The following is a 23,003-nucleotide window of genomic DNA, read 5'->3' as shown; positions in this document are numbered from 1 at the left end:
TACATATATCCTACCCGGCGTTATAAGCTCGGGGTATCATTATAGCCCTTCATAGGCACATATAAGTATAATAGCCCGTAGGCACCTTTGGCATCATTATTATTATTATTGTCACCACTATCTTCGTCATTATTGCTACATCCATATCTTAGGCTTACTCGTCATATGAGGGGCGTAGTACAATCGTAGTACATGTTAAGGATCGTGAGCTTATGAGCTCGGAGTGTCAATCACTTGAATACAACATACTCATATAGAGGAATTAGAAATTTGGCCAAGAACCATGCCTTATGAAAGAAGGGTTAGCCTTACATACCTTTTCGTCGAACTATTCTACACTTGCACGTTCCCTTCCAATGCTAGCGTCTATACCTTCATTAATATCATGACAATAGCCATTAGTCATTCACATCATCCACATTATCTAGATTTCTCAATTTGCTTCTAATTCTCCCATATTTATGGTCATGACCTCCAACTTCGTCCATTCGTCTAAAGTGTAGAGTTCATGATCTTAGTACCATTTATAATACATTCATATCGTAACACAACAACATTCATAATTCAATTCAAATTATTCCTCAAAATGTCACTATTCACCATTCATGACCTAGTTGACCACATTTTCTACAATCCATGTATTTTAATTCTCCAATACCTTAAACATCATGTAAAAATCATGAATCTTACCTTAGAAGTTGTAGGAACAAGCTTTGGTTGATAATACTCCTCTTTGAGCAAAACCCTAGTTTTTCTCCATTTGGATTTCTTGACTTGGATGATCCTTGATGATTCTCTTATCCTTGATTCACTTGTCTTAATGTTATTGATTGCTTAAAATCCTTGAAAACTCATATAATAAATGTAGAGAGAAGTTTTTGAGAGAAATGGTGTAATGTTGTAATGAAATAAAACAAGTGTTGGTCCTTTTATTTAATGACTTGTGAAATCTGTGCTGAGATGAACAGTGGTTGTCCATCGTGGTTTACGGCCTGTATTCCACTATACGGCTCGTCCTCCATGGGCGTATTTAATCATTTCCAGAATCAGAAGCTGGGTTGCCTTCATGGTGGTTTACGACCATGGTTTACGGGCCGTAAATCACTTTACGGTCCGTCTACCAGGTCGTATTTAACCATTTCCTCGGCTGGCAGAAAGTTGAAGCCTTGCATGGCAGTTTACGACTGCCAGTTTACGGACAGTATTGCACTTTACGGTCCGTATTTTGCAATTTACGACCACTGGGCAGTTGCAATTCTGCAACTTCCCATATTTCTTAGACTTCTCATTTGAATCACCCACGTCCATGCACATGCATTGCTCACCTTGTATCTCATCTTTAACTTAGCCAACTTCCTCGTCTCACATCGGATACTTTCGAAATCTCGCCTAAGGTCATCAAACGTCGTTTCTTGCTCATGGACATCATGCACTCATATTCATCACTAGTTCATTCTCTTGCGCACCAACGGAAAATTTTCCGAGGTGTAACATAACTCCTCATATACTCGGAGATATACTCACGGAAAGTTGGACCAAACCCTACCGTAACTTCTGATTAAGCACTTTTAATCTTAAAGATAATCTTGTCCTTCGTAATCTTGTCCTAACTTAGCTTACGCAAGTACGAGGCATAATAAATACCAACTAGGGTGTATAACTAATACTTACATTAGTATGCATAGGTTGAAAAAATGTACTAAACAAAGGGAAATACACAAAACTAATGTATACATTAATTTTTCTAATGCATCCTACCAAACGATATGTATTTATCCAATTTATCTCTGTTATATACATTTACTTTATCCAATTTATCTCTGTTATATACATTTACTCAAAATTTTAGCCAAATCGTGTGGGTGGTGTGGCACCCCTACCTAATAAGGTAAGATCTGCCCCTGTTGTACATATACCTAGAACTTTTATTTCTGTTATTCTTAACTTAGCCAAATTTTCTGTTTCTTTGGTATAAGGAGTCTCAAGTTGGATTGTAAATGATTATGTCAAATCCTATGGACGGATGATGACCTAAATGATGTATACGATATATGATTTCTTTTTTCTGGTTGGGGGTGTGGGCCGGGGGGGGGGGGGGGGGGCGACGATTGTGTGTGACAGGGTGTAAATTGATATAATCTATGAGGCCAACCAACCAACAATGTCTGCTTGAACAATGAATAAATGGCACTAAATAAAATAATAGGGAGCAAAATAGCTGATAAATCAGCACACCAAGTTCTTTCAATTAAAACTTCTCGTCTTTACAAGTCTGTAAAATACAAATGTGATATGTGTAACTGTAGTGAGCTTCATCCAAGGAATATAAGTGTAGGTGAAAATTTTCTACTAGATTAAAGCTGTAAAATTGAGTAGTTTTAATAAAAATCCTTTGGGAGCATCCAACTGTTTCTGGATCCCCGTTCGCTCTACAATTTCCTTACGATTGCAAAGAATGTGTAGTCAAAACAACAAAAAGACCAGAATCACCGGTTCTGGAGAGCTTCAATCGCCTTTTTCCACTGCTGTGCTCGGTTTTTAGCATCCTCAAATGACATAACTTTCTTTGGCTGTATAAATGATAGCATAAACTAGTTAAGCTCCAGATGTCTTGGCAAAAAGTAACAAAAAAATGAATACCAGTTAGATAAGTAAACGGACTCAACTGTACAAATCTTGAACTGTGAAGGGCTTGTGACTTGAATACTAAGATCGTTAGGATTGTCAGACCATATAATGTTCCCTTTGACTACCAACTTTGAGGGATCTACATAAATTAACTTTGGTTTATTTGTTAGGATTAGCTGAACTTTCTTGTTCGTGAGCTTCTGTATCTTTTTCACCATCGAGATCATGAGGACGGATTCACCAGGATCCAAAAATTGCTTCCTATTGATGCCATCACAAGAAACAAGTCAACGCGAATTAGTTATCAAAGGGAAGAGAGCATTTGGCCATTATGGAATTAGGAAACTCTATTTAAAAGGATAACAAGATGACTGCATACGATATATTCTGGAATGTTTTTCATTATGTAGGTCGGCAGAAGCTCATTAACCTACCATTTTGAATCAAAAGAGTCGATTGATGCAAGCCGGGTGATGCTACCAGCTTCAGAAGTTGATGGAGCAGCACCATTTCCATCATTAGGTCTAACCGAACCATCTCCAATGTGCGATGGATTCCATGAAGGATCTTGTTCGTCACCACTACTATGAGTTGACGGGGCCTGAATGATTCAAATAGTGCTTCAATACTGATAGGACTGTTTAATCGGCAAAGAACTATAAGTTGGGGCAAGTAAGATAATGACATACTTTTGGCTCCATAGCAAGCCTTGGAGGGGTTTGTGACCTCAAATTCACCCAATCAATCCCATTTAAAAATGGATGATTTTTCAGTGAAGCATAACCATCAGGTCCAGCACCCGGTCTTCTGCTAGGATCAATATCCTGAGTTGTTTTTTCATTTACATCAGTCAGTCAGCAGAACAAGGACCATTGATACAAAGATATATATGATACCAGCAGACATACTCCAACCAACCCAAAGTTCTTTTTTTATGATAAAGGTGGTGTCCAGGCCTGATTATGCGTACTTCGACTAATTCCATGAGATACCTGCTACCGCCCACCAGTACAAGTACCAGATTACGCTGTCCACCAAGAGCTGGATGAATGGGAAAAAATCACCTAGTGTTTTCGTCTCAGCTGAGAATTGAACCTAAGACTTCATGGTTCTCAACCCATTTCATTGATCACTAGGACACGCCCTTGGGTGACCAAACTAAAGTTCTATAACCTGAAACTTCATAGGAACTCGTGAAAGACAACGTAACAAGTTGCTCACAACAATTAGCACACAGGCTCTGCTCTTGAGATATCGACTAAATCTACTTGAAATCATGGATTGATTTCTTATTATGATTAAACAGTCATTCCTTCCATACTCACCACTAGAATACAGAAATACGTAAAAACTCCTTCCCTCCTGCCACTCTTCAAAGGTTAAGAGGAAAATAAAGGAGATTCTTTATGATATTGTAATTGTTCCTTGCCTCTTTAGCCCAACATACACCGACGACTTTATTTTCAAGTACTGGATAACAATAGCTGCAAGTAATCAAAGATTATATCGGGCGAAACTACACTTGCAAGCCAGCACATGGAGGACTACGCTTCTGCCTCAAAATTTTGAATGTTGAAAAACTATATCGTATTGAAAAGGAATTTGATAACGACTTATAAATAACATAAAACAACTATTCTCTCCACAAAACTCTTAGCTTTCGTATCTCCCAGAAAAACACAAAAGAGATTTCTCCATTCCCACCCTCAGAGCATTGGCACTAAGCAATCAGCCAATGTTAAATGTTTTGTCCTCCTTATGTAAGAAGCTAGCTTTATCGGACCTAAAGCTCAAAATCAGGTTTCTTGTTACTCAGTGTTACTCCATAAGTAGGATCCTATAACGCAGAAAAGGTCATAGATGCACTGGGTCATAAAATACGAAAGGTCTATGTCATGTATCATTACAGCTACGAGGATATATTATTGGTAATGATTTTACATATTATACAACTCTCTAGACTGTATGACAGCCATGTTGGACAGTGCAGAGGAAACATGATACAACAAGTACATCAGAGAATAATCATTCCAATGCGCTTCTTTTGCTTATTCATAATAAGTATCCATTGCAGATTATAAAATAGGTATAAAATTGTATCTTTTATACCTATTTCAAGTAAAAATCACTTTGCAGGGATTATTCCCCGTTTCATTCACAAGAGAAATATAGGTCAATAGACAAATATTTTTTTGAAATTGGTAACGACTAGGTCAATAGACAAATATATGCTCCACGACAAAGAGCAAATTAGCTTTAACTTTGATCAGGAATATTATAACTTCGCCAACAAATCTGGTCATCCCTCACGTCAAACAGGAATATTATTTAAAGTAGAGATAATACACTGTTTAGCAGCAATAAAATTTAAAGATAAGAGTTCAGTCAAATGGAGAAGTATAATATAAAGTATAAAAGGTAAAAAAGAAAAAGAGCTAAAATAATAGGGAAAGCAAAAAGAGGGAGCGCAGGATGGAAGTGAATATTAAATACGAAATAATAGCTTACCAGCAACTGATCAATAAGATCTCTGGCTTCATTTGAAAAATAATTTGGAAATCTAATATCTCTGGCAATGATTCTTTGGAAGATGAGCCATTCACTGGCATCTTTAAACGGCGAAGTTCCAGAAAGCATTTGATACAATGTGCAGCCAAGTGCCCAAAGATCATTTCTGGTAGGACATGTCCAAAACAAATAATGATGTTAGACAAATATGATTCGAAATGAAGAAGCTAATATGAAGGAGTTGTAAAAAATTTAAAAGAAGCAAAAACATGCAGACATGGACCTACAACATATGTCTAATAGAACACAAAGAAGAAAAAGACTTGGCTTTTGCAAGCATAGAGTTCCATACCCAAAAGTTGCAGGAGAAGAATTTAAAACTTCAGGAGGGACATAAGCGGCTGTTCCCACAAAAGTACAGGCTTTGTCATCTGGATAAAAGAACAACCACTGATTCAATAATGTGGAAGACAACACTCCATCTCAAAACAATAAAATAAGGGATTATTACATTGTTGCACTGCTCAAAGAATAATAGCTAACAAGTGTATAGGTTTTGTATTAAGTATAAATATACATAAAATATGCATATTGAATACACGAAATATACATATAACATCCAATAATATACATTTAATATGCAAAATCAATGTATAGGTTTTGTATATTTTGGCTAATGTCCGTAATTAATTTCGGCCGACAGGCCAAAAATTAAAAAAAGCGCATTTTAGGGAGAGTGTCCTCACATAAAGCGATAATTACCTGATGCCGCATTTGGAAGGACAGTTATTCTGCTGTCTTGCATTGGCTTTACACTGCCAAAGTCCGCAATTTTAATGTGTCCATCTGAAGTAAGAAGCAGGTTCTCTGGCTGCCAATAAGCGAACTGTCAGAATTACCCCCTGCCATTACATTATAAACCATTATATTATTCACGTAACTGTCCACTTTATGAAATACCTTAATGTCTCGATGAATCAATCCCATACTATGTATATATTCAAGAGCATCTACAACTTCAGCTGCATAAAACCGTGCCTCGTCTTCAGACAAACGGCCTTTCTGCACCCACCAAATTTAAAAGTACATTGGGCATGACACTCTTGCTAGCCAATCAAACACGAATAGCAGCACATCATACAAGTCGCCACAAACTTATTTTATTTTGATAAGGTAAGATACAAGTAGTACTGTTACGATTCTCAAAACAAAAAAAAAAAAAAAAAAAAAAGGATACAAGTAGTCACAAACTTTAGAGAATGGAACTACTTTGAAGAAACGACGGAAACATTTTCAATAAATTCATGAAATTCGACAGTGTTAAAGAAGAGGACCTTGGCCCTAACTCAACTCTAAAAGCTAGCTCAAGAGGTGAAGATTGCCCAAGAGTATATAAGAAGCCCCAATTCACCTCATCCCACTGATGTGGGACTCGACACCCGTCCCCCTCCTCACGCCCAGGGCCAAACATCTAGAGCATGGACAATTTAATATGGGGCCCAACACCGATAAACTATGAATTGGGATGGGACTGGTTCTGATACCATGTTAAAGAAATGGACCTTGGGCCTAATTCAACTCCTAGCTCCTGAGGGGAGGATTGCCCAAGACCATATAAGAGTCAAAATTCTCCTCATCCCACCGATGTGGGACTCGACAGATGGAAAAAACACAATATAGAGGAAATTTTGTGAAGATGTTCATTCTTTTGGGAAGTTGGAAAGAATAACACAGCAACAAACACCTCTTCCAAAATATCAAGAAATATAAACTAGAAACTTTTTTGATGGCTACATTTCAGGCTATATTGGATGAGCAGAATATCTAACAATGAGGAATTCAACAAATTCAGCTTTCATTCAACAAACACCTCTTCCAAAATATCAAGAAATGTAAACTAGAAACTTTTTTGATGGCTACATTTCAGGCTATGTTGGATGAGCAGAATATCTAACAATGAGGAACTCAACAAATTCAGCTTTCATTCAACGAAGTACAGTATCCAGATTTGTAATATTCAGAAAAAGGTTCACTGGTTTATAGGAACTTCCCTTTTTCTTTTTGGATCAGGTTCTACTTCTGGCACTTCATATCACAACAAAAAGAGTACAAGTGTCAAGGTTCGTTATTTACTTACCCTTGTTATTTGATCAAAAAGCTCTCCACCTTCACAGGACTCGAGCGCCATGTCTTCAAAATACAGCCAAATACAATAAAATTAGACAAACCAAAAGTTCAAAAAGAATGCAGACAAAATGGAGGAAAAGACTATAAATGAAGAATTATAAAGTACTCACACAGTGAAAAAGTATCTTGAAAGGTGAAAAATAGTCGGATAACACCGGGATGATCTAACTGATCAAGTACAATACGCTCTAATTTCACATAAGAAGTCTTATTTTCCTTAGTGATGAACTTTTTGTCCATGATCTTCAAGGCATATACATTCGCAGTATCTTTCTTTTTTGCTCTGACAACCTGATGCATCATAGAAGGTAAATAACTTAAATGGTAAAACTCAATTTAACATGTTGATAATTAAGCATTTGACACCACAAAAGTTTCTTTTTCTTCCCCTTTTTTTGACAAAATCATATGCATATTCCGAGTATAACACGCCAAGACTGTCAAAAAATATGTTACACTATAAAATTGTGGTTCAACCAAAATCATCTATTAGATTACACAAACTACTAATACAAATGAGAATTGTCTCTTTACACCAGAAGCAAATGAAACAAGAATGATCTTTTGACTAACATCATCAATGCCATGAAGAGTAGCTTTTAAGAGTATAAATCTCTTCAAAATGAACAGCTTCTTACCAGAAAATTCAGAACAAACTTCAAAGATAAACCCACTAAAAAGGATTTTTCTGTGTGTTAGAGACTACATTTCTGCAAACAGAGAAAAAAAAAAAAAGGGAAGCCATGTGGAATTTCAGTAAAAAATGACAACAGAGATAAAATCAGTGACCAAGTCCTTCCATTCTAAAGTGCAGATATCCTTCAAATGGGCATTCAAGTATAAAAAAGAAGGCACATAATATATTTATGCATGATAGCAAAACCCAAGTCCACAACTCAAATCAAGAGGAATGATATAAAATAGAGCACAAGCATACAAATAGAGCTACAATAATATTCATAGTTAAGCAGAAACCAAAAGTGAATGCTACCAACTTAAAATTAACAAGAAAAAGATGCATAAAAGATAAGGAATGAAAAAAAAAAAAGTGACCTTGGAATAAGAACCAACTCCATAGATCTTTCCCAATTCAAAATCTTGAATTGTAAAATTCTCTTGTGGTGCCCTAAATGCAAAACTCTTAGATCTCTGAGTATTAACTGAATTATTCTGAATATTTAACTTTGCATCAAATTCTTGCTCCATTTCACCCAATGCCAACATTTCAACCTCAAAAAAAACCAATCTTTCAACAACCCCACAAATTGTATTCAAACAATACACATATATCTTCTGTTTATATGTAACAAAAAGATTGGATTTTTATCACAGCAAACAATGAAAGAGCAAAAAATAAATAGAGCCCATTAAACATTAGATCAAATTCTCTTTATATATTCTCTCTCTCTCTCTCTCTCTCTCTTTTTCTTTTTTAAGAGAGCAAACCTGATAAAGCAATAATTCCATATGTCAAAGACACCAAAAAGCAAATGATTCTTTAAACATGCAAATATGTTACCAAAAAAGAAAATTACTAAAATGAAAAAAGGAGAGACACCATTATATGTATATGTATTTATATATGTATAAAGGTGAGAGCTTTAAATTTCTTCTCTCTCCTTTTCTCTAAACCCTAGAAAGCTAAGGTGATAAATAAAGATTTCAGAATAAACATTGAATGAATAGCACAATATATGTTATATGGGGATTGAAGAGTAAAGCACATGAAAATGAATGATGGGTGTCATTTCATTTTCATTACAAAATCCATTTCTTGATGATTTCTATCTTTTAAAAAAAAAAAAAAAAAAAAAAAAAAAACTTTTTTGCTCTCTCTATGTACATATACATAAGTAGAGCACTTTTTTTGTGTATAAAAAATGATTTTTTATGTATAGGATGATAATGATTCCTATGATTTGGGAGCAAAAATGACATCAGTTACATTGTATGCTGCCATTGCATTTGGTTTACCAGTAACTCTGACTAATGGGTTTTTTTGGATTTTACAATTTTGGTTTCCTTTTATTTTTATGTGCAAGTACATTTGTTTAGGCTTTGGTGCAAATTCCCTCCTTTGGAGATCAAACAGTTCTAGTACCTAACAATGTCAGTACTTGGTCGGATATATTGACCAAGTTCAACAATTTTAGTGGGATAGAAATGACTCATCTATCATTAATAGCTTTGAAAATAAGCGATTCCACCTTAATGAACTTTATGTGGCTCCGATTAAAATAATCAGAGCCCAAAATGAATAGCGGACATTAGGGGTAGTTTGGTTCGAGAACTAAATTATCCGAGAATTATAGTTTTATAATTCTTGGACTAATTTATTTCATTTGAGAGGTAGAGTAAAATAATCTCAAGTTTAGGATGTATTAGTGTTTGAGGTCAAAGTATGATCAGGGAATAACTGCTCTTCTTTTTCCTTGTATTTAGTTTATAAAAATTAACTTCTATACCGTTAGTGGTCGTTTGGTACGCGGACAAAGTTATGCAAGGATTATAGTTCTGAGATTATAATTCAAGGACTAAATAACCTCTGGATTATTTAGTTCTTGTTCTTTATTTGGTTCATTGGATTAAAGGTGAGATATATCATGTATAATCCAAAGCATGTGCTTGATATTAGTTATACCACCTAGGAAATGGGATAATATTATCCAAGATTGTGATATAGTTTTATACCGGGATTAATTAGTAACTCAAACCAAACATACTATAAATTTAACTCAAAAATTTAATACTGATATATCCTGCCTTATACCGTCTACCAAACAACCCCATAACAGTATTAAAAATCCTATTCTTAGGTCGGTAATTGTATGTAACTATACATAAAAGTGAAACCAGTAACTTAAAAACCAAGGCACATTACCGATAATATACAATTTTTGGTATGAGTCAAAAAGCCAAAAAGGTCTTGCTTGTGTCATATCATTTCATTTTTATTAAAGTTATTAATTAGCTGGTGGTATTTTCTTTTTCTTAGAGAGAGATAAGCCCATGAATAGATAAAGGGAAAGGAAGAAAAAAAAGTATTGACACCTACATCTCTAGTGGCAGTATAAGATAGAAATTACAACTATTAGCTGTAATTCCATTTTTCTAGCTGAAGGATCAAGATGAGACTTTTGTTAGCAAAAGATGTAGTGATAAAAAGATTTGGAAGTAACATTATAAAACCAAATTAAACAGTGGAGAAATGAATCTTTAGTTGTTAGAGTCGTTTCAAAATTTTGAAGGAAGAGAAATTATGTATTGAACCAAAAAGGAAAAAAAACGAAATGCAACCTGTACCATAAAGTCATAAGACTGTAAGCAATATTGATCATGAGCTCTAGTTTGCATCCTAGAATAAAAAGTGACAAGGCAAAAGAAGAAAATTAAATAAAACTAAAAAAAGAAAGAAATTGCTCGAGGCAACACAATAGACTTATATGACTATTTTAGTCTTTTTCAAAAAGGTACAAACATGACATGTATTTTACCTAATCATGTTACAGTAGGCTTAGCTATGGAGTACTATTTATACCTAAAATGAAGTTAGCTACCCATCCATACCACATTCATCCTTCCAATGCCTAATTTTATGAATGTTTGCATACATCTATAGATTAATTACTAGTAATATTTTTTCTAACTATAAGTATTTTGTATTTGAAAATCACGATTCACATTAAGTTGGTCCACTGAGAAATAAAAATGCTTACTATTAAGTACTAAGGCTATCTATTTCCAAGTCATGAATTCTAAAAAGTGAATTTCTGACGCACGTTTTAGTCAGAAACATAAAATTCTCGATGAAAAGTTTATCTGAAGTGTATTCACGAATCGATATTCGATGAATTTTGTTCAAAATTCATATTCTTAATAGCAATTTTTTTATTAAAAGTTTAAAAAAAAAAAAAACTAACTATTTCAACACACTCTTTGATGTGTCGCTTTGGCTTCTCTTTCATTTCTCGGTGGATCATTCATTGGTAGTGGACACAAAATTAGTTTAATAATTTGAGGGCATTTGTCTTGAAGGAGATAAACCTCTTCATCTTCCTAGACAAATTCACCTCCCTTATCCTTGAGACCAGTTTTGATTTTAGAGGCAAGTGTCTAAATTATCCCAAGGTGATAAGCTCCCTTAGTTCCTTCTCCAAATCCTTTTTCAACCTTTTTTTCCCAAGAGGGTCAAATGTAAAAGATCAACCCAAGAACCAAGATAGTACTAGTTAATTAACATAACAACATCGTACAAACTTGCAATAAATTTGGCATTTTTAGTGGTAATATTCTCCAAAAATGGTCGTTTGGTACAAAAATTGGATAAGATCAGAAAATATATTCTAACCCAGCCCATGACATGTATTATAAGCTTGCACCATGTGAACTTGTGTTATGCCTTATAACATTCTTTTACACTCCTTTCTCATTCCGATATGGTGGGATTCGCCTAAAGTATTATGTGCACCCCTTTTTCAAATATTTATTAGCCAAAAGCTTGTCAGTCATTATTTTTACCCGCCCTCTGTCACAAACATCACAATATGTAACAGGAACACTATTGTATCATTCACTGGCAAAAACACTGTTTATAGTAAGGAGTGTCATCCAACATTACTTGATACTTCGCTAAAGAATTTCCTTACATATTTGTTAAAAATATTATTCTAAAAACAACATGTACAAGTATCGAAAATAACACGAAACAAATAACAGTATTAACTTTAATTTTAAATAAGAAGTAAAATCTCAAAACCAACATGGTCCGGTGGAAAGATAAGCAAAGAAGAAATGGACCCAAGGAAGGCCAAAAAGTCCAGAATCGGTGGGTCATATAATGAACTTTGACGAGAGTTTCAGAAAAAGATAGATATGCAAGCAAAGTATGGATACTCATCGAACTTAAGATTTGATAGTAATATATTATCCTTATCCATCCATATACACGTTATAAGTATTAAAGGCCGATTCAAAATTTGAATTTTATGAGTTACTATATTATTGAACTAACTGACAATTTAAGTTACACGTTTTAAAATTTAATATTTATATATATTTTGTAAATTTTTTAATACATATATAAAATCTGATTAGCAAAAACTACTAAATTCAGTTCAACTGGTAGATGACATTATTTATGCCATGGACCCAAAGGAGTCAAGAGTGTATTACGTCAATTGTCAAATGTGCTGTCAAAGGGGGACTATAGTTGGGGCTCGTGGAGCACCACAAACATTTTTTTAGGTCCCATTTGCACACACATAGAGCCTACATTTTTTCCTTCCCACATTCCCTATGCTTCTTTTATATATTCCCTCAATCAACACACATGCACGACAACGTGGATGGGAAACATTTAAGCTTTTGGACATTACACAAACCACATAGTTCTTAAAGCATCCTTTTTTTCTTCTTTGTCCATATGTTTTTTTAAAGCGGTGATATCCGAATCAAGTTTGCTCATGTATTGATTATTACATTATATCTCTGTTGTCTTTCACTGGGAAAACTTTTTCCGTCAAAGTTTATGCAAATTAGAAGAAATCGTAGAAATAGCATCAATTGGCCACGCTCTAGCCCTTCTTAGAAAAATAGTTATTGACGTAAGTTTCCAGTATAATAGTAACTACTTTAGGAATTTGAACTCTGATTTTCTCTTGGTTCATGTCATTTGATGCCCTTGTCAAAACACAGGACAACCTAAGTTTTGGTAGTCAATAGTTATACATTCTCTTAGAAAATACTAATTTTTTTTTCTGATGGTTAATATATATTACTACTAGTTAGAAGCATCAGTTGGGTGCCTTTTCGTCGTCGTCCAAAAAAAAAAATATATTGGGCCCATAACCAAAAATAAAATAAAATATGGGTCTCATATATATTAAACAATAACTGTTGTGGGCTCCATATTAAACACCAACCAATATTAAAAAAAAAAAAAAACTGGTGGAACCCACCACATCCAAACTCATGGGAAAAAAAAAGTGGACCCCATATTACCAAAATCAAGCAATATTAAAAAAAAAAGTGAATCCCATATTAAAAAAAACAATGTTAAAAAAAAAAATTGAACCAGTATTAAAAAAAAAGTGAACCCCATATTAACAGAATCAAGCAAAAAAAATTGTGGGTCCCATATATATTAAACAACAACTAATATTTTTAAAAAATTGTGGGCCCCATATTAAACACCAACCAGTATTAAAAAAAAGGAAGAAAAAAAGTGGAACCCACCACATCCAAACTCACAGGAAAAAAAAGTGGACTCCATATTAAAAAAATAAGCAATATTAAAAAAAAAGTGAATCCTATATTAAAAAAACAAACAATGTTAAAAAAAATTGTGGGCCCCATATTAAACACCAACCAGTATTAAAAAAAAAAAAAAAAAAAAAAAAAGTGGAACCCACCACATCCAAACTCACGGGAAAAAAAAAAGTGGACCCCATATTAACAGAATCAAGCAATATTAAAAAAAAAGTGAATCCCATATTAATAAAACAAACAATGTTAAAAAACAAATGCTTAGAAAATCAAACAATTAAATCAATAATGATGGACTCATTGCCACATGAGTATCAAATTTCTACTTTGTTTCATCTTAAACATGTAAAATTAATATAATAATTTGAATTTGAATTATCCAAATCAAAATTTGATAAAAAAATTATATGTATTACTTCACTATTACTACTACATAGAAGAGCCGGTTTATAGAGGCAAGATCGTCGTCCGTGTTCGGTCCTACTTTTTTATTTAAGAGTAAAAAAATCCTTTGTGGTCCCACCCACTTTTTTATTTAAGGGCAAAAAAATGTCGTTTTATACTTTATATTACCAACTCTTCTAAAAAGTAGATAGAAATACTTTATTATATTTCTATTTTTCTACTATATAGAAGCATCGGTTTACCCATGCTTCGTCGACAGTCACTCTTTAAAAAAAAAAAAACCTGGACCCAATATTAAAAAAAAAAGACAAAAGGCAATGTCAAAAAAAAAAAACGTGCACCCTGTTGACACCCAATTTTGTCCCGCCTCTCCCTCGAAATACCTATTAATACTTCTAGTGTTTTGAGAAATTAAAAAATATGCATTTAAATTTTACTATAATTATTAGTCTTTTATTAACACCCGCGTTTTATTATTCCGCTGCAGTTATTATTATTATTATTATTATTATTATTATTATTATTATTATTAATTACTAATCATTATTATCAGCGTTATTTTGTTATCAATTATTAATCATCATTATCATCGTTATTTTATTAATAATTATTATCATTGTTTTATCAATAATTGTTATTTATTATTATTATTATTATCATCATTATTATTTCTTATTATTATCATTATTATCTTATTATTACCACTATTATTGTTATTATTATTAATTTATTAACATTTTGCCACTATCAATAATTGTTATTTATTATTATTATTTTATTATTAATTATTATCATCTTTATTATTATTAATTATTATCATTTTTAATTATCAATATTTGTTATTACTATTATTATTATATCTATTATTATTTTTTATCACCATTATCATCAATATTATCATTATTACCATTATCATTATTGTTATTAGCAGTATTACTACCGTTATTTATTTGCTGCTATTATTTAGTATTATTCAAACTTGCATTTCTCAACGTTTCTACCAACTTCCGCATACGCATCGCATTTACTTCGCACATTTTAATGATAGCGTTTGTTATTAAATATTATTGCACGGTCATTTGCGACATCATATAATTTTTACCCGGGTCTTTTTATAATTACATATTTCTATATTAGGTGATATTCTGGCACCCTTAGTACATCGTTAATCAAAATGCGTCTCTTATTCAAATTTAGAAGTCAAACTATTTCTTGCACTCAGTCCGTATTTTGATTTACCAAACCCCAAATCAAGGTCCGATTAATTCTTAATATTTTTTGGACTAGACCATATTTTCTATCTCAATTTTTTTAGACCAGTCCATGTTTTAATTCTAGCCCATTCTTTTAATACCCAGTCCGAAATTTGACCCAGTCCACAAATGGACTGGGTCCAGCCCATTTTCGTCCAAAATAAGGGAAAGTTTCCCTCTTTCATTTCCTCCATACCTCCGCCGTTGTCCCTTCTTCTCCCTTTCCCGCCTCTCGCCGCCGCTCCCACTTCCCCCTTTCCCTCCTTCTTCTCCGCTCCCCACTCACCCTTGTCCCCCACTTTTATCTCTCTCCCGCTCCTCCTTCCTTTTTTCAGCACAAAAAACAAAAGAAAAAACCTATAAAGAAGAACGAGAACGAAGGAGAAAGGGGAACAGGAACAAGAAGAAGGAGGAGACGAAAAAGAGAGTTGAATCGAGAATAGAGGAGGATTTTTTTGGTTGAAATTCCTCAAGAATAGAAGATCTTTGTTCGATTCATAAAGAATTTTCCAAGGACCTTTTTTTAGTAGCCGCAACCCCTCCCCCCTAAAACATTTATCTTCAAATCATTGTTTCTTGACATTAATCTGAAAAACCAGATCATTCTTTACCCCCTTTTTATGCCCTCGTTGCTTCGTTTCGAATCCGAGTGCATGCAAATCTGGAAGTTGTAGTGTGTCAGGGGTATATCCGAGATTCAAGCTCAGTTCGTTGCACTCGGAAAAGGTAAGCTACTTCCCTTTAGTTTGGTTTGTTTTCAGTTCTGATATTGGACAAATGTTTGTGTGTTCAAATATGTTAGTTGCCGCTGTTGATTTATTTTTCAGCTTAATAGCAGGTCAGTCTTAGGTATGTTCGTACCTAGTTAGTTTAGTCTCGGTTTAACAATTATGATATCTAGAGATTTGTGTTTATTCAGAGTTTAATTTCCAGCTCAGTAGTTAACAGAGTTTAGTTGTCTATGCATCGATTCAATCCAGTTAATTTCTGTATTTTGTGGGTTCGTAAGAGTTTATTCGAAGGTGATTACGCCAACTAGTGATAGCATGAGATAAGTTAAATCTACAGCATGATATTGTGTGTTTAAGTATCGATTTAAAACAAGATCCAAATTATCTAAATCGGATCTGATAGTTTTTTTTCTAGCATTTATTACAGATATGTAGATGAAGATGTTTGAATCTGGTTATATACCAATACGGTAAACTTGTTGAGTTTGGAATTGGAGTGTATTAATTTGCGAATTCAGTATGCATACATGAACTACAATAAATATGGTAAAATAGGGAAAGCATATCCAGTTTGATAAGAATGATAGCTTGTGATTGAGATAATTGAATCTGATTTGTTTCTTATCTGAAAGAAGTTTGAATCTGATCTTTGTTTGAAGATATGCATGAGTCCTTTTAGGAATCTGGCTTGGTTTGTTTAATCTCTTAAAAATAGATATTATGATCTGAGCTGAATTCTTGCTTATAGACTTATAAATCCTGTTTGAGTTAGCATATTTGCCTAGTTATATGTCCATAGGATGGGTCTGTAAATATATTTGTTTCTTGAATTCCCTCTTTGCATGACTTGACTAGTCCCATACTCTTAACATTTATATATCCAAACTTAGACACTTCTGCGTCTGCATGATTATTAGCTTAGTTGAAATTTCTGGCCACGTGTTGCTCTGTGAGTTAATCTCCATGATTTGGGTGAGGATCTGGATATATATGTTGGTTGAGCCTGCCTCTATCTAATTACATGATTGCTTTTGCCAAAGATATATGGTTGCAGAGTCTGTGTACCAAGTCAAACTGTGATCAATAGAGTTGTCATGAACATGCTAGTTTATTTCGACAGGGATCATTACAAGTTTTGAAGAGTTAGGATGATGTTGTTTCTTCAAGATAATGTAGGCTAGGATTTATTCCTAATACAAAGTTTATCAGTTAAGACAAATTCAACCATTTAAATCATTGGCTGTTTTCTCTAAACCAGAAAAAAGAAAAGGATAGTTTGCTTCTCTTGTTTTGAGTCAGTAGGGTGTTCATTAGGAATCCATTGGATTTTGATGCAATGCTGCCAGCAATATGTATATCACATTTAGACTGCCCATGTTGGTTGTCTTATTTCAGTATACAGTATGTATATTGGGGATCCTGTCTGCCATGTGGGCTAGCTAAACAATTGTGCAGTTATGCTATTCCCTTATTAACTAACAAATCAGATCTTTGTTATGAGAAGTGTATTGATTACAGTGGCAGAACCATGTGTAGTTTGTGTTGGATTTGTATAAAGTATATCTGATTGGAACCGTTTGCATATGTATAATTAGTGTGTTTATCCTGAAGGTCTAGGTTAGACTATAATGGAGTTTTTTTTAATCCTAAGATTCAGTTCTTTTTCTCTGAAAGGTTGAAAATATGGGTAGGTGTTTGTGGTCCTCTTTCATCCTTTTCCTTGCTCAAAGTTTGTTTGTGGCCTGTCTTCTTTTTTTTTTCCTTTTCAATCAAAGCATGTTCTAAATCTCGCATGGACAAGATCTGATTCTCCCCTGTTTGCTTCAATCTCGTTTCCAACGCAAACAGGAGCAGTTGATATGTGTTTAGCCATTTAGTGTTTGTTTGGTGTTGCTGTTGGCAAGAAACTGTGTTCAGTTGTTTTAGTTGTTTGCTTACTGTGGCAGCTGATAAGAAACTGCATTTAATATTCAAATCTGTTTGCTGGCATACAGTTGGGTATGAAGCCATGCCCAGTTATTGAGTTTGTCCTGTGTAAGTGTTGCAGTTAGTGTAAAAATCACATTCAAAAGAGCATAATTCGTTTATTCAGTGGAGACTGTGGTCATGGTTTAAAGAGTTACAGGCGGATATTTGATTGATCCTTTAGTTAACAGTGTGTGGTTGAAATATGATGCCCATTTTGTCAAATAGAAAAAATGTTATCATTGCCAAATCTTGATATTAGTTTGGCATATGTGCTTGCTCGAGTTCATACGCACACGAATTGCCTTTGATAAACTTCATATAATCATATGAATCAACTAAGTGTACCACCTCATATATACTTGTTCAAATCTGGATAAACTGTTGACATTCTAATGTGTCATATGGGGCATGTTTGGGTTGTTTACTATATTGCAAGCATGTTAGGTTGGTTGTGCATATGTATGTATGAGATATACATTAGCTATACATGGCATATATAATTTGCTTTGAGTGTATATCTTATGTGCTTGACCCTATTATTTGATCATGTACTAATCCTCTCTTTCCATTTTCTTTGTGCATGACCATCGCATACGAGTCCGAGGACTTATCTTCTTTTTGCATTCGGTGTTGGGCTAAAAGACCAACGAAACCTCCCATCATTCCTCATCCGCAGCAAACAGAAAAGAAAATCTGGGCCAAGGCCCCAATAGCAGTCCAGATCCACAGCAATACAAGAAAAGCTGCTAGGCCGAAGCCCAAACAGCGCATAGGCCCAACAATCCCAAAATGGGCTGGGCCCATTTGATTTACTTTTATATATTTCATTTTCATTCGATTTGTATTATGTGACTAACATTTTACTTTGTTTTATTCTTCTTGATTTAGATGAACTTAGCGAATTTAGTAAGTTAACTTTAACATATTGGGTAGTAAATTTAGGAGAAAAACTCACAAGCAATCTCCCATAAGTTTCATTTTCTCCTTTTATATTTATAATATACATAATATTTACCCCCTAGAATAATTGATAGCATAAATTCTTTTGAGTTAGAGGAATCATATTTTAGTGTCTTAATTTCAGAACGTCATCAACACGCAAACGTATTTTAAAATAACTCTACAGATTTTGAGCCAATCATGTATATTCTTGATTAAGCTAATGGATAAAGATAATAAAAAATGGACAAAAGAAAGCTATTAGCTATTTCGTATTTTTTCATACTCCTAAAACTCAAAGTCAATTAATATCTCATTGTTTAGTTCGTTCAAATATTTATTAAAGCATTGCATAAATTTACGTCTTCTTTACTTATATGTTAGATTATCCTATTTTCGTATAGACTCATTTTATTATGCTACTTCCTTTTAAAATTATTGATAATTATTATAAATTTTATTTCAAATATCATTCTAAGATTTCCTTTTATAAAGTATTGGTCTTATTTCAATAGCCTTCTTATTTAAAGCGTTAGCAACATTTATAAAACCTTTGTTTCAAATAGCATTCTAAAATCTCCTCTTATATGAATTACTAGTCCCATTTTTTTTTTTTTTTTAAAATAGCATCATTATTTGAAGTCCTTCTATAAATGGCATTTAAAATCTTCTTTTGCACAAATCGTTATATCTTTCTATAAGTCTTATTTGCACAAGATATTTTCTTAAAATTTAAATACTATATCCAACATTAATTAATTAATCTAAGTTTGGTCGGATAACCGTAAGTTAACGGATTCTAAAGGATGCCTAACCCCTTCCCTTTAGGATAATATAGAACCCTTACCTAGAATCACATTGGTTAAGCAGACCATTAACAGAGGTTTAGTTTTAACTTTACCTTAGTTAATATCTAGGTGTCCTAATTCACCGTTAAAATTAATTAGGTGGCGACTCCTTAAAATAAACAAAACAATATAGGAATCTCCAATATGTTGTACTCCGCTTCAACTCCCGGGTTAAAAATGGGGTGTGACACACCCCATATACTAAAAAATCAAACAATATTCATGTAATTCCCAAAGTATCTCCATCAAGTCAATAATAGTGGATTCATTGCCACATGCATATTACCCATTAGTGAGAGCAAATGAAATTATTACACAGCAAAAAACATGGACCTCATATTATTACTTTTCTTCAAAATATTTAATTGTTGTATTTTCTATTCCGCCACGTCATTTATTTGTTATGTTTACTAAAATAAATATACTTAAAATATATATATTTAAAAAATAAGATACAATTTAATTACTTTTTTATTTTTATTCTTACTCTAATAAATGTGAAAAGAGATTAATATCAGATGAAGATCAAATAATGAATAAGGTAAATTAGTCAAATTATAATTCTAATTCACGTTTCCTTAAAAAACCATGCAAAAGACAACATGACAAGTAAAATGAGTTAAACCGAGAATATTTACCAAAAATTAAAAAATAGCATTTCTTCGTTTAAATAGAAAATTAATTTCTACTTTGTTTCGTTTCAAACATGTAAAATTAATTTAATAATTTGAATTACAATTATCCAAATCAAAATTTGATAAAAAATAATAAGTATTTTACACTTTTAAATTAATCGAATTAAAATTGAAAGTATCAACTGATGCTTAAATATTGCTATTATTTTATCTCAAAGAGAGGAAAATAGTTTTCTTTTAAACAAGTCTTCTCTTTTAAAAAAATATTAATAAATTTTCGTAGCAAACACGAATAAAATAAAGTTTTAGATACGGAGCACAAACTACAATGTTATATTAATCGTATTTTGAACATAATACATATATATATATTATCACTATCTAAACAAAACTACATAAACATAAATACACTATAATCCGAAGTGTTGGGCCCGTGCGCAGCATGGGCATAAGCCATCTAGTATATATATATATATATATATATGATGCCAATTAAGTTGACTAGATTATAATACTGTAATATGAACGTTCCTCAAAAGAAAGAAAAATAAAAACAAAATCTCTCATGTCACGTGGCATTGGGGGCGGAGCTAGCTTGGAGAAAGAGATTGAATCTTTTTGTTTAAGAATGCTTCAGGCAAAAATTAGATTTTTTTGGGTTATAAATAATCCGCTGATTACAATCAAAACTTTGTTACACAAGGAAAAAGTATAGTGAAGTCGAAGAGGGTTCAAAAGTTTGTTTTAGATCACACTTCATTTCAAGGGTAACATTTTTTTATCCCTTTGTATATAATCATGATTTCGCCAGTGTGTGATTTTTGAAAAAGATTATTGTAATGTCCCTGTGTAATTGTCAATCCATTTTAGCTTTTGCTAGAGGCTAAGCATAGCAAATAAAACTTCTACTGATCATCAAATAATTTTGTTTGTGCAGATTATCAATTGATGCACTGTTAGCAAAAGCCTTTGCCAACACAATGGCAATACCATCTGGATCTTCCTAGCAAATAAACAATGCTATAAGCCTATACTAAGGAGAGATTAGACATATAGCCTAGTGGTTATAATTCTACCTAAATAACTTACCCTCTGTTTGGATGGTTGTTTCCCGTGGTTCATTAATGTACAGTATAGTATGGTACAGTATGGTGTTGTATTGTATTGTACTGTATTAATGAACACAATATTTGGATAGACCGTATCGTTTGTTGTGGTTTAATGACATTTGTATTGTTTGGTTTGACTGTATGGTACTGTATAATAACTTGTAAGTTTACTAAAATACCCTTAACTTTTAATTAGAAATTAGTTTATATATATTAATAAAACTCAGGTAAAGAATAAAATAGGAATTTAAAAAATAAGTAGGTAGTGAGTGGGGGTGGTGGAGGGGTGGGTGGTGTGAGGTGTGTGGTTGTGGGATGAGGGTGGGGGTAGTGGCTGGTAGGGTGGGGGTGAGTGGTTGTGGGGGTTGGGTGGTGGTGAGGGGTAGTGGGTGGTGGAGGTGTGGATGGTGTGAAATGGGTGGTTGTGGGGTGGGGTGGGGGTGGGTGGTAGGGCAGGGGTGCGGTGGGGGTGCGTAGTAGGGTGGGTTTGGGTGGGGTGGATGGTGGAGGGTGAGGCAGTGGTGGGGTGGGGTGAGTGGTAGGTTGGGGTGGATGGTGGAGGGTGGGGTATAATGGGAAATGAAATACGTAACCACGGAAAAATCACCAAATCCGTGGTTACAAAAATTGGGACTTTCATGGTTATATAATCATGGGATGAACTACGGGTTTACAATACCATATCACATAATTTTAAGAACAATGAAAACAAACATGGTTTCATACAAAATCATACATTAATGAACCACGGGAAACCACCATCCAAACAGGGGGTTAGTGAAATGTTCTAATTCCACACAAAGTCCTTCACCCTTCTACTCTTTCCAAAACAGATCAAATCAAAAAATCTATGTATATATATGGCCTGAGGAGAATGGGAAAACTCAATCACGAAACTGGATTTCCAATCGAAAAGATGAGGAAAAAATCCACTATTGCAAAAAAAGAGAAAATTTTCTTCTTTTTCAATAAGGGTGTTAGGCACAGATATGAGCAACATTTCCCGTCATAGAGAAAAAGCGAGTTAACAGGCTTGAAGTAGAGGAGATGGTAGTTAGCCAACTTCAAGCACATGAATTAGCTATACCAATAGTTCGGCCATAAGTTACCCCAAGTTAGAGAGACTTGACAAAGTATGATACCAATGGTTAAGGTCTAACGAGATGATAGTTATCGACCACAAGCACATAAACTCGCAACACCCCCCCCCCCCCCCCACACCCCACACACACACACAACCCCAGCTCCTTCTATGGAAAGAGGAGAGGAGAAGAAAAGGGACAGCCAATAATGACAAGATATTTTGTTTTTGTGACCAAATAAATGGAAGAACATTCTGAATCATGTCCCACATATCTCTCATACTTAAGTACTTTAGCATGAGGAAACAAGGGCTGAAAGTGAACCAAAGCATAATCAAAGTAAAGAACACAACATTCAACCCTTCAGTTTCTATCTTTTTGGTTAACCATCTTCACAGAAGGGGCAGCTTTTGGGGGAGGTAGATAGAATGATAGATCCTCATAAG

At 33.7% G+C, this 23,003-nt stretch overlaps 1 protein-coding gene across 2 annotated transcripts; it reads right to left on the bottom strand.

The window, feature by feature from the left end:
• Positions 1-2,215: 2,215 nt before the first annotated feature.
• LOC132613950 (3-phosphoinositide-dependent protein kinase 1-like) lies at positions 2,216-9,356 on the bottom strand. 2 transcript variants are annotated; one of them, XM_060328273.1, is made up of 11 exons: positions 8,377-9,356; positions 7,434-7,614; positions 7,274-7,326; positions 6,097-6,198; positions 5,899-6,007; positions 5,489-5,567; positions 5,137-5,302; positions 3,318-3,452; positions 3,063-3,229; positions 2,667-2,889; positions 2,216-2,570 (listed from the first exon to the last, which is right to left on the bottom strand). In XM_060328273.1, the coding sequence occupies exons 1-11, from the start codon at positions 8,545-8,547 to the stop codon at positions 2,487-2,489; spliced, it is 1,470 nt and encodes a 489-aa protein (XP_060184256.1). In that variant the 5' UTR covers positions 8,548-9,356; the 3' UTR covers positions 2,216-2,486. The 2 variants fall into 2 exon arrangements, with proteins under 2 accessions (XP_060184256.1, XP_060184257.1); XM_060328274.1 differs by lacking the exon at positions 8,377-9,356 and adding an exon at positions 7,962-8,349.
• Between the last annotated feature and the right edge of the window lie 13,647 nt (positions 9,357-23,003).

The sequence above is a fragment of the Lycium barbarum genome, chromosome 10 (genome assembly GCF_019175385.1).
Source record: "Lycium barbarum isolate Lr01 chromosome 10, ASM1917538v2, whole genome shotgun sequence".
Taxonomy (NCBI): Eukaryota; Viridiplantae; Streptophyta; class Magnoliopsida; order Solanales; family Solanaceae; genus Lycium; species Lycium barbarum.
Note: the sequence above shows the minus strand (reverse complement) of the source record. Positions and strands in the feature narration are given on the sequence as shown.